The 13360-nt window shown below is 42.2% G+C and overlaps 1 protein-coding gene across 4 annotated transcripts in view; it reads left to right on the top strand.

The window, feature by feature from the left end:
* Positions 1–13360, top strand: part of ZRANB3 (zinc finger RANBP2-type containing 3) — a 41580-nt gene that overhangs the window by 16181 nt on the left and 12039 nt on the right. For all 4 annotated transcript variants that reach the window (XM_060279413.1, XM_035130520.2, XM_060279408.1 and 1 more), the window contains exons 5-12: positions 140–371; positions 1305–1390; positions 3567–3738; positions 5806–5934; positions 7028–7147; positions 7362–7481; positions 9093–9272; positions 10842–10994. In XM_060279413.1, the coding sequence (XP_060135396.1) occupies positions 140–371; positions 1305–1390; positions 3567–3738; positions 5806–5934; positions 7028–7147; positions 7362–7481; positions 9093–9272; positions 10842–10994 (1192 nt within the window). The remainder of the gene's footprint in view (positions 1–139; positions 372–1304; positions 1391–3566; positions 3739–5805; positions 5935–7027; positions 7148–7361; positions 7482–9092; positions 9273–10841; positions 10995–13360) is intronic.

Raw genomic sequence — 13360 nt, 5'->3', positions numbered from 1 at the left:
TTTTGTTTGTTTGTTTCGACTACATCAGACCAACACGGCTACCTACCTGTAACTAAAATTTAGCTAGTTTGCCATTTACCTTTACAGCAATCCATTTATAACTTGATGAATGTATGTTTTGCTCTCTCCTTTTTCCTAGGAGAATACCTACAAGCAAAGTCACTGTGCTGGGTTATGGCTTGCTAACTTCAGATGCAAAGACTTTAACAGAAGCTCTGTACAAACAGAACTTCAAAGTAGTGGTAGTTGATGAATCACACTACATGAAATCCAGAAATGCATCCCGTAGCAACATATTGTTACCTATTGTACAGAATGCCACTCGGGCCATTCTCCTCACTGGAACTCCTGCGTTGGGAAGACCTGAAGAGGTTCTGAATATCACTTTTTATGTGATGCCTGGTTCACATATCACAGCCAAGCCATGCTGGGCCACTGGGAATATACTTTGAGCGTGTGTCTTTTCTATTTCCCTCACATTGGGGTCTTTATCTCACTTTATGGTAACCCTAAGTTGCCATGATGTCTAATGGTTTGTAACATTCATAGTTAGTCTGTTTAGGATGACTTGGCAAACGGTAGGGGCCACAAACCAAACCAGGGAGAGGGGACAAGAAATTGGAAAAAAGGAAGGGGAGGTAACACAGGTACCCAAAACACATTCCTGACTTGCTATGACATCTGAACTGGGCATAAAAGTGAAGTAATTTTATTTATTTCATTTAACATGATATATATATCCCACTTAATCATCAAAACCTCTAAGCAGTTTACAAAATAGTATAAAATATGCATTATAAATACAAATAAAAAATACATAGTTTCTTCCTTTATATTGTACAGTGTAATTCAGATTATTCTATAGTTCAATACATTTTTGTACTACATACCATAAGGGTTTGTACAGAGCACATTTTTGGAGCTATGGGTATGACACAGTTTTGCTGGAGTAGATTAGCATAATTCCCTCTCAGTAGAGAAATGGTGGAGTATTGCTGTGGTAGAATGAATTTAAGACTACATAAGCACTAAGGTGGTAAAACAAGATGCCATTTTATTGAATTTGAAAAAAAACCAACCATTTGGTATAAGCTGTTAGACAATTCCTAGACTATGCAGCTGTAGCCAGGGCAAGGCATCTAATTTTGTGCTGGTGATTTCAGAGGAGCTACTTGGAAGTTGCCCTTGACTGTGATGCAATTTTCGGAATGGTGCTGGTTATGCTCATAGAAGGAGAATGAGTGTCTTTCAGATTTTGATAAAATGGTCATCTTAATAAAGTCCACTTACGATGGCTTTTACAGCTTTTCATGCAACTTGAAGCAATTTGCCCACGAAAATTTGGCACATGGACTGAATATGCAAAAAAGTATTGCAACGCGCATGTCAGGTACAAGTATTTCAGCACCTTTTACTTCCCTATTGTTTTTTTACTCTCCTTGATCATTTTACTGATTTAATTGCTTGGGATTGTGATGGACAGCCTTTTTCTGTTGAGGCTCTAAATCAGGCATCCCCAAACTGCGGCCCTCCATATGTTTTGGCCTACAACTCCCATGATCCCTAGCTAACCGGACCAGTGGTCGGGGACGATGGGAATTGTAGTCCAAAACATCTGGAGGGCCGAAGTTTGGGGATGCCTGCTCTAAATCTTCAAGAAGTAAACTTTCAGGGACTATGTAACTGTGGTTGGTTGGGCAACCCCTTTTCTCTTCTTCTGCCTCTCTCCCTTTCCTCGTTTTCTCCCCTTTCCAACTGCAAGAAATTAGGCTGAGCTGTGGTTTAAGATTTCCTGTCTGTGTTCTATGTTTATTCTTCATGGGCTGGATTCAACTAACCCATTGTGTGAGCAGAAGCCAGCGAAAGGACTCTCACTAGTGCATCAATGTTCCCCACCACTACATGGCCCCTGAACTTCCCCCAAATCCATTCTGGAAGGTTGGGGAAACCACCAGAACAGTACATGGAGGGGAGGAGAAGGGAGATAGTTCCATCTGGGAAGAAAAAATGTTTGTGTCTCCTTAGCACTACTTTGAATACCATCCCAAGGTTTTATTTATGAACTGTCCAGATGACTTGTTGTTAATGGGTGGTATAGTAAAATTACAAGTAAGGGGAAGTAATAGCTCACCATTTTCTGGGTTAGGATGCAAAACTGGTAATGCATTATAAGCTCACATATTTTTTTCCATGCACACCAAATCTTTCCCCATGTTTCTTCACGCTGAGTCTCACATTGGGGCGGGGTCCCTTTGTGAGGCTGTTTAAGGAACATTTTGCTTAATTTGAGGAATATTTTGCTTATGACAGGACTGAGAAACTCCAAGAGTGCATTTTGGCTTGCTGCACAGAATGACTGTCAGGGAGTTGTTGTGGCTACTCCCGAGTAAAGACGCTCCAGTCTGTTGTGTCTTTAAAGGTTTTATTGTGCATACTATTTACAGTACAGAGATAGCAGAAAACATGACCTAGTCACTCTCAGAATCCGGCAATGGTGCCCGTCTGCTTCAGGGCCAGCATAATAACCTGGGCACCCCAAAATGCCACCCCTTAGCCCTGCGTTTGGGCACGCGCCTCAATTTGGGCACTGGAAGGAGCGGCGCCCCTTCCTCCCTTTGCCGGCTGAAGCCGTGCATGGCCCCCGACGCCTCCCTGAGCCATCCCTCCTCCACTTGTTGGCCAGAGTGGTGCAGGGGCTCTGATGCCTCGCTGAGCCTTCCCTCCTCCATTCCACTTCCCCCTGACCCGCTGCTAGTGCTGTTGCTGGGCGAAGTCCTTGTCAGGATGATGGGGGGAGGCTCCCTGTAGGGAGTCCCCCTGAGAATGACTCCGCCCCGCCCCCCAACATGCTGTTCCAGGGGCTCTCCCAATCCTGTTAGGGCCAATTTGTTGTGGGGGTGGAAGGCAGGGAAGGTCCTGTTGTTACTCAGGGCTTCCACTGTCAGGACCAATTAGTTGAATGCTGCCCATAGAACCCTCTTTTCCTGAGCCAGCTTTGGCTTTGCTACAAGAACTGAATCCACACACAAAAAGGAACACATAATTTGTTTCAAACGTCATACTATCATTTTGTTACCTAATTTATGAAGGAATTTGGTTCAGCATGTTTCGGGAAGTTTTTAATGTTTTATCGTGTTTTTGAAATTCTGTCTGGAGTCGCCCAGAGTGGCTGGGGTATAAATAATAAATAATTATTATTACTACTAAATTTTGTGTTTCTGCAACTTGATTAAGAGATCAGCAACATTGTGGCTGCAACACACCACTGAGATACAGTATTCCTTTATATGGTTTGCTCCAGGCATCCCCAAACTGCGGCCCTCCAGATGTTTTGGCCTACAACTCCCATGATCCCTAGCTAACAGGACCAGTGGTCAGGGATGATGGGGATTGTAGTCCAAAACATCTGGAGGGCCGAAGTTTGGGGATGCCTGGTTTGCTCTTTTTGCAGAGGTGTGGAATGCTGATCAAATAAACTTGTGTGCTGCTTCTTTGTAAAATCAAATGCTAACTAATGTTGATTTAAATTAACTGTCCTATTTTTCACTGCTCTTTAATTGTTCCAGATTCTTTGGCAAAAGACGACAGTGGGACTGTAGAGGAGCTTCAAATTTAGATGAACTGCACCAGTTGCTAAGTGATATAATGATTAGGCGTCTGAAAAATGAAGTTTTAACTCAGTTGCCGCCTAAAATCAGACAACGGATTTCTTTTGATCTTCCCCAAACTGCTGCTACGGTAAACCAGTGTACTGTGTGATGGTGCTGATTCATTTTTATGGTTTTAAGTGTTGTATGTAGTAAAGGTAAAGGGACCCCTGACCATTAGGTCCAGTCGTGACCGACTTTGGGGATGCGGCGCTCATCTCGCGTTATTGGCCGAGGGAGCCAGCGTACAGCTTCCAGGTCATGTGGCCAGCATGACAAAGCCGCTTCTGCCGAACCAGAGCAGCACACGGAAACGCCGTTTACCTTCCCACCGGAGTGGTACCTATTTATCTACTTGCACTTTGACGTGCTTTCGAACTGCTAGGTTGGCAAGAGCTGGGACTGAGCAACGGGAGCTCACCCCATAGCAGGGATTCGAACTGCCAACCTTCTGATCGGCAAGCCCTAGGCTCTGTGGTTTAACCCACAGCGCCACCTGCGTCCCTGTTGTGTGTAGTACACACACAGAATTAACTCGCTCTGAAAACACTTGTGTGACTTTACTACATTTTTTTAGCAGTTCTATTCAGTGCAACCCTATTCAAGAACCTCAGCCTGTGTGGTTAAAAAACTAGGTTCGCCCAAGTATATAACTCAATGGTTTCAGTGTCTCTCTGACAACTTTAATAAAACTTAGTACAGCTGAACTCTTCAGGAACTTAACAGTACCTTTTAGAAGTAGTATTTCACCTCTCTTTCAGCAGTTACTCTTTCAGCGGTTACTGAATGAAGCAGTAACCAGTAACTCCTATGAAAACAGTATCACTTTTTGCTAGTGTTGATATTCAGTTATCTATTTAAAAAGCGTTTAGAAGTCTTGTTTTGCATTTACTGCCATAATTCTAGGAGAACACTCTCTTCCTGCCTGCAACTTTTGTTTGAATACTTAAGAAATTGGAAAGCATACTTTTATACACAGTTAAATCTCTGAACGAACATTGTGTAAGATTTAGTAGTAATGCGCACTGTCCAGATAACCATGGTTGGCATCCAGTGCAGGGCTAAGTGGGGAAAATGCAAATGAGGACTGAGATCTACTTACATAATGGGACTTCTCTCCATGCCTGCTTCCTCCTCCCACTGCACTTGTTCTGGGGGTTCCCAGGGGCCTGGGGAGGAGGGAAGAGAGGGCGGGAAAGTCCTGTGCAAGCAGACCTTGCAACAACAACGTAGCTGCTCAGAGTGGCAGGGGAGGCCCAGCCAGATGGGCGGGGTATAAATAATAAATTACTGTAGTATTATTATTATTATAGTGCAGCTTTCAACACATTTTAAGAACCAAGAATCCCGCTGGGTAGTTTCAGAGGTACTGTACTTCGAGACATGGCACAAGGAGAATTCATGGTCTTCTCACTTGCTTCCAACATCTACTATAGTCAGAGTTTATTCATTTAAAATAGCATTATGACTAATGGTCTGAAACAATGACAATTGCTATATTTTAAATAAGAAGCACAATAAGTTAAATTGCACCAAATTAATAAGCACAACAGTGAAATGTATCGTTATATTTGCAAAGGCATTAAAGCAAGGTGCTGTAAAAATACAGTGGTACCTCTGGTTACAAACTTAATTCGTTCCGGAGGTCCGTTCTTAACCTGAAACTGTTCTTAACCTGAGGTACCACTTTAGCTAATAGGGCTGCTGCCACGCCGCCGCCGTTCATAACCCGAGGTATTATTTCTGGGTTAGCAGAGTCTGTAACCCGGGGTGTTTGTAACCCAAGGTACCACTGTATAGCCCTGAGACCAATGTGCTTTACTGTTTTTGATTTCTTCAGCAGCTTTCAGTTCGTTTTGAGCCTTGAAGAAGGTGTGTTTTTAGCCATTGATTTATGACTGAAACAGAATGAGCTGTAAATTCTTTTTATTTTGATATTTTTGTCCCCAGCTTGTCTTAGGTTTCTATTCTTGGCAGCAACATGTGACTGACCTACCTCTGCACTAGCATTCCTCTGTGAAGAAGCTGGCATCTTTAGGGACTGTTGTTTCTTTCTTTTCTTCTCCTTAGCAAAAGTAGGGCATGATTCAGAGAAACAGTAATTGTTTTGCCCTTTCACATTTCTTGCCTCTAAATATTGCCATTCCCTCCTGTGCAGGAATTAAATGTTAGCTTTGAAGAGTGGGAGAAATTAATGAGAGCTTCAAATTTAGATTCTGTGGAAAGTGACTTTTTCCAGGTGATGGCCCTAATTACAAGCATGTTCAAGCAGACTGCCATTGCCAAGGTAATCTTGACATGTCTTGCCATTTTTAACATTTATGTAAATAATTGTACTGCCTTTTCCTATATATACAAATTTGTCAGTCCATTTGTTAGATTGTCTCTTCCTATACGTTCCTGAAAATTATAGCAGCCCAGTCTAAAGTGATTTTTCTGTCACTGTATTTTGTCATGTATCAAACTATTATCGCAGGCGGGGGGGGGGGGCGACCTCAGGCTCAGGGCCCAAATTTGACCCTCCAGCCATCTCTCTCTGGCCCTCAGAGCTCTTTCTAGGCCTCACTCCTCACCAGCTGTGCTTCGCACCCTCCTTGTGTACTTTCCTTGTCTGCAATGTGTCCTGGAATGGTGAAGGAGCCTCTTGCTTGCCTGTATAGAGAAGTCTGGCTTCTGTGAGGCTGCAGTGTACAGGGGAAAGGTTTGCATCCATTGCTCTGGCCAGTGTGGTGTAGTGGTTAAGAGCGGTAGACTTGTAATCTGGGGAACCGGGTTCGCATCTCCGCTCCTTCACATGCAGCTGCTGGTTGACCTTGGGCTAGTCACACTTCTCTGAAGTCTCTCAGCCCCACGCACCTCACAGGGTGTCTGTTGTGGGGGAGGAGGGGAAAGGAGATTGTTAGCCGCTTTGGGTAGTGATAAAGCGGGATATCAAATCCAAACCCTTCTTCTTCTTTTGCCTCTGGCCTTGCTTGCCCACTGGCACATGGCCCCCAGAAGGTTGCCCATGAGGGAATGAGTCCCTCAGACTGAAAAAAGCTGATAGAGATGGGATTCAGCAGAGATAGTTATCCCCTTTGCACAAGCAGAAGTGTCTTTCCATTCTCACAGTCTGCCTTCAGATACAACCCTTAGTGGTTCTACACTGATGATGATGATGATGATGTGCCAGTAAGATATATCTGTAAGATAATGTGGTGCCTGGATTGGCTTTTTGTTTGCTTGGCACACTTCAGATAATTGATATTGTTCAAACAAAGAGAGGAAATTAACCTTGTGTGCTAATGTAGTTTTATCTTCTACATCAGCACAAATTACTTTGTTTTATCCTTTTAACTGTTTTATTACAACAGAATTCCAAGGTGCTTTGTATGTTTTAGGCAGGAGCAGTAAAGGATTACATCAAAATGCTGCTTCAGAATGACAAACTGAAGTTTCTAGTCTTTGCTCATCACTTAAGCATGCTTCAGGCATGTACAGAGGCAGTGATAGAAAGCAAGGTAAGTGTGATTTATTTTCTTCCACTGCTTTTTAAGGAACTTACCATCGAGCTCTAAACCAGTACACATTCTTTTTGGTGCTGATGTAGAAATATCTTGTTAAAAGTATGATTGCTTTTTTAAAAGTCTGCGTTTGTCGCATCTTGGCTGTTCATATGCAAAGACAAGGATTTCCTTTAACTTCGGGTAATGCTTTGGTTTTCTTACTTCACAGGCTCGATATATTCGAATAGATGGAAGTGTACCTTCAGCAGAAAGAATCAACCTTGTCAATCAGTTTCAGAAGGACCCAGATACTAGGGTGGCCATTTTGAGCATTCTAGCTGCTGGCCAGGTAAGGACTAACAATATACAGGATACAACTTGTGAGTTACTGCTTATGGCATTTGAACTGTTAATCTGTATTGCCACTAACTTCTTTTTTTAAAAAAAAACCTATGGGGCACACTGTAAGGCAGGCATCCCCAAACTTCGGCCCTCCAGATGTTTTGGACTACAATTCCCATCATCCCTGACCACTGGTCCTGTTAGCTAGGGATCATGGGAGTTGAAGGCCAAAACATCTGGAGGGCCGCAGTTTGGGGATGCTTGCTCTAAGGCAAAGAGCTTGATCAGCGAATTGGCAGGTGTCACAGAGACCACTGTGTGTGAGAGAAATTCCGGATGAAACTGCTGAATTAAAGCACTATGTAGAGTTGTACAGTAGTATCACTTCTGGTCATTATGCTGATGTTATGCAACGGTTTGGGGGGGCGTGATTCTGCAACAATTAATGTAGCAAATCGGTATAAATAATGAAAAAGTTAACTAGTTTATCCCATGGCCTAACCTTGAACAATAACCCGTTCCTGTGTTTCATTATGGTGTCGTTTCTCACTCCATCAGTGTAGGTCAAAGGAGTTCCTTAAATGTAGTATCTCATGACTTGCTCTTCAGTATATACCAATAGACATAATAATTTTGAATGGGAAATACATGAACATTCCTATTCTGTTCCGTCAAAGTCAGTTTCAGCATTCACCTTTATGTAATAAAATGGTTATATAGTTCCCAACAGCTTGTTTGCTTTTCCCAGCTTGGTTTCTGCGGCGGACAGTAGTTTGCTGTAACATGGCTGCCACCACAATAAAAGTACAAATGCATTGTCCCCACACTTGTTTAGGACACGTGTCTGCGAACTAATTTTCTGTGTTCAGGGGAATAAACCCTTATGGAACCCACATGACTGGGGGGAAATTAGCTCAAGCATAAGAGGGGACTGTCCCAGCTGTGGCCCTGGCTCTCTTGTGCCAGATGACAGGCTGCTGTGAGTTTGGCATAGCTTAATTTAAGGATGTTAGCCTAAGTAGCAGGGTGCCTGCATAAGGTACTCAGGATGGAGCAACTAAGCTAAGAGGATTTCCAGAAGCAGGTTTTATTGATAAGGTAGAACAAAAGAAAAATCCATGTTTACTACTGAAGGCTGTTGAGAGGAGAAGGGAGAAGTTCAGAGGAGGGATGAGAAGTGAGATGGCAGTGAGCCCAAACAGTGATGGTTTGGCATTTGCTGGGAAAGGATGAGTCCAAAAGCGGTGGGAGATGGCAGGAGAGAAAGCAAGGGTGGGAGAAAGTTATGCCTTTCCTTCCATATGATGTACCTGAAACTTAAAAGAGACCTTAGTGTCAGGCTATGGCAAGGTTTTGCTGGAAGGGAGGAGTGCAAGTTGGGAGGTGGTCCCCAAGTTGGGAGTTCCTAAATCCAGGCAGGCAGTGGGCGCCAGCAGTAACTGGAAATGCAATTTGTCATAATTCCTTAAACCATGTTGGCTAACCATTTTCAGACTTAACTGAGCCTTCTGAGCCCAAGGCATTACGTGAGGACTGTCTGGCAAAAGCATTAAGTACCTTTCCCTTCAGTCGACTCGGCTTTCCAAGCTGGAGCCTTCATTTTTGTCTTTATTTGTAGGGATTAACCTTTACTGCTGCCACTCATGTGGTTTTTGCTGAACTATACTGGGACCCTGGACACATAAAGCAAGCCGAAGACAGGGCGCATCGGATTGGACAATGCAGTTCTGTGAATATCCATTACCTTATCGCAAATGGGACGCTGGACCCTCTTATGTGGGGAATGTTGAATCGCAAGGTATGTTTTCGCACTTAAATGTTGCTAGTCCTCACTGTCCAAAGCACAGTTCTAAGATGGTGACTATAGTACCTTCCTTACATTGTGAGTGCACAGACACCTAACAACCCTATTTTCTAGATTGTCCCCTACCCTAATTCCTCCTTCCCTAGTTACTTCATATGACTTTTGGATCTTGGGAAGAGGCATGACTCTGTATCTGAAGAAAAGGTCAATAAATTATAGCATTTAAAATTCTGTTGGCTACAGAATTAAACGGAGTTTGTAAGTATTTTTAAGCAGGTATTTTTTTAAACAGGTAAGACAGTTGAGAATGTCCTGTTTGTGTGTTTATAAAGCATTAGTACCAAAGCTAACACTTCCTCAAGACCATTTTAGGTCTAGATATATTGGGTAGGACGTGGGAAGTAAAGCCAAAATCTAGCTTTGATGACTAAAAGGTGAATTTGTAAACAAGATGAACTGAACCATTAAGAAGAATGTAAGACTGACCAGTAGTTTTGTATCTGTAAACCTGACTCAACAGAGAAGGCAGAAGAGACACTTGACACTTCTTGGAGGTACCGGTACATACAATAGGTTTAAATGAAATTTTGCTTCTCATTTTTTACCTATTTATACCTTGCTTCTATGCATATACTTCTGAAGTGGTTCAGTTTCAAAACCAAAATAAATATCACCACTAAAACACATAACGAGTGACGCTTTCTAAAATTCACTTTACAAAGCCCGTTTCAACAAGTCAGCAACAGATATTATCTATATATGATAGATCTGTTTATGACTGACAGAAGCACTTCTAAAGCACTGTTTCTGGAAGCCTTCTAAACCTAGAAAATGAGCTAGCCTGCTAGTCTTTCTTGTGTACAGAGGACCATAAATACTGGGAAGGCTGTCAGCCTGGTAGCCATCTGAACTTCAGATGGCAGAGAAATCCACAACAGGATTCCCTCAGGTAATCTTAAAGCAGGTGTGGGGAACCTTTGGCCCTCCAGATGTTGCTCAGCTACTTAGCCATGGGCAACTCCCATCACCCCCAAGCAAGCATGGCCAATGGCAGCAAGATAAATAGTAATAAATAATAAACTACTATTTATTTTAATAAATATTTGTTGTAATACAATTTATTTAGTCTACATAACCAGGGGGCGTAGAGCATGCAGTCTGGTAGGAATCTTCACCTTTGGAAATGTAATTGCTTATTTCAGGCAGTTGCTGATGAACCAAATGGGTTGGGTAGCAACCCTCGTCACGTGACGGAGGCAGAAGAGCAAAGGACTCTGGGAGGCAGGCTTAGCCCCCTCAGTTTGTTTCTCTCCTGCCTGATGGAACAGATCGTTTCTCAATTGCTTTTTTCCATCCAGAAGTAGAATTGGTTTTGCTTCTGAGACAAAGGGGCCGCCTATAGCGGCCCCTGCTATGGCATTAGAAGAGGCTTAGCAAGTTCATTGGTTTGGGATAGAAAAGAATAGTTTCTGGACCCTAAAACTACTATACCTCAGCCTAGACAAGCATGGGATGAAGATGTATTGTCAAGTGTGAAACAGTTTTTAATCTTTCTGCCTGCAGGCCAAAGTTACTGGGACCGCACTAAATGGCAAGAAAGAAAAACTGCAGGCACAAGAAGGTGACAAAGAGAAGTGGAATTTCTTGAATTTTGCTGAAGCATGGATCCCAAATGAAAGCCTAAATGAGATAAAGAATGAAGTTTTATTTACTCACGTAAGTACAAAAAGAGATCATGTGTGCTGCTTAACAAATTCACATATTTCTGAAGCCTGGGCATTCACATGAGATGTAATTTGAATTGCCATTTTGCCAGGACTACATGCTTATACTTCCTACTTTGGTTTGCAGGCATGTTATAACTGAGATTCACAGGACATCCTATATGTACCTATACTCTCTTGTTGTTGGAAAAGTCTGGGTTGTTTCATGATTTTTGTTATGTATTGGTTTAATTTGTGTACATGAGTTTCTCTGCTAGTCCTGTAACTACCTTTCCCGCTCCAGGGCGATTCAAATGGGTGCGGGGACAGTTGCTATTGGTTAACTTGTTAGCACAATTTGGATCCTCACTCTGATAGGTTCCCGCCAAAATCTAAATGTACCCTTTCCCCAACCCCTGCTCCTGAGAGTATAAAAGGAGCTCACCCTTTCCCTCCAGTCAGTCAAGATTCCTACTGCAATAAAGAAGACTGTTCTTGTTAGACTTGACTCCTAGCAGTTCCTTGCTAGTATGCTGAATCACTATTCTGAGCTGACTTCACGAAGAGCTGAAATCACACTCACGACATAACAATTTTATTTTATTTTTAATCTAAAAACAAATTGGACAATTAAAACTTTTATTAGCTGTATTCAAGTAGTCTGTCCATCTTTATTCCATTCAAATGACCCGGAACCATGAAACCCACCAGGGACTTCCATTGCCAATAAGCACTTTCACATCACATTGTTTATAACAGAAATGCATATACATGCATACACATGCCTTTCATTTAGTTTAATTGCAGCCATTTATTTGCTTATTTTGCACCTGAACGTATGTCAATCTGTATGGATACTGTCCAGTTGGTACCCGTGCACTTGTAGAAACGCTTTTGATCTGGCAGAGACATCTGCTAATACAGTACAGCTATTGCCAACGTGGCACCATCGTCATCTTCAAATATCCCTTGGTGTCTACAAAGCCTTGGAGACCCACCCACCCCTTTTTTTCTCCCTTGCAAAATACAAAACACTGAAGGAGAACTTTGAAAATGGTCTCTTTCCTACTTCCTGTTTGACCTCTATGCATCTCGAGGCTCAGATTAATCATACTGGGTCGGACTTTTACACAAATCCTTCAGAAATGTGAAGTGTATTTGTGTGTGCCCTCTCTCTCTCTCTCTCTCTCTCTCTCTCTCTCTCTCTCTCTCTCTCTCTCTCTCTCTCTCTTTGTCTGAAAGGAGCTGATCTGTGGGAGGGAGGGAGAATTGAATACATGAATCAGATCACTTTCATGAATGCTAGGGCACCAATTAGAGATACATACGCACACAAAATAATAATTTCACGATCACTGCCACAGTCATACTTAGTGTGGCAGTCAACTAAGTTTTACTTAGAGTATAGACCCATTGAAATTAATGGCCGTGACTAAGTTAAGTTCATTATTTATTTTTATGTACTTATTTATTAAATTTACATACTGCAATTTGTCCGAGGATCCCAGGGCAGAGTACAGTATAAAAAGAAAAAAAAATACATAACACAGTAGCAAACAAAACAATAAAAAACCATACACACTGTTTAAAAGGCCAATGATTGTTTCATTAGTCAAAGGCCTGGGAAATGAGGGATGTTTTCACCTGGTGCCTAAAGATAGGTAATGAAGGTGCCAGGAGAGCCTCCCTAGGGAGAGAAATCCACAAATGAGGAGCCCCCACGGAAAAGGCCTGTCCTCATATTGCCACCCTCCAGACCCCTCATAGAGGGGGGAAATAATGACCTCTGATGATGATCACAGGGTCCAGGTTGGTTCATATGGAGAGAAATGGTCCCTTGAGGTGTTAACTTCATTCATATCAGCAGGTCTGTTCTCAGTAAAACTTAGCTGAATACCACCCTTCATAATTTTTTGTAGTAAATAAAATTTGCTTGTTTCACTTGTGAAATGTTGCTTCTGATCACTGCTTCATAATATAGCTGCCTACCAAAATAATTTGGTGAGTGGTTGTATGAGTGTTTGGAAGTTGTTCCTTCAGTTACAGTATATCAGCTATTGTAATTTGATTCCAAAATCTTATCCACAGTTTGTTAACTGACCAGAGGTTTGCTATAACTTCTGTGTAAATAGATTCATTTCATACTTTTTAGTTTAAAAAAAACAACAATTATGGATTTATTATTGTGCTAATTCACCTGGTATTTTGCCAGTTCACAGGTTACTACTGTGCAACAAATGTAGTGCATCCTGCTCCAATTTATCAGTACAGTATATCATACCAGAAAAGGATTCTCAACAGATTTGGTACAGCCAAAATCCACTTCTTAAAGCAGTAGCCTCATTGTCAATATGGATAATACCCTTGGAATGGCTGCAG

This window comes from Zootoca vivipara, chromosome 1 (assembly GCF_963506605.1).
Source record: "Zootoca vivipara chromosome 1, rZooViv1.1, whole genome shotgun sequence".
NCBI lineage: Eukaryota > Metazoa > Chordata > Lepidosauria > Squamata > Lacertidae > Zootoca > Zootoca vivipara.
This window is presented reverse-complemented; position numbering and strand designations above follow the sequence as displayed.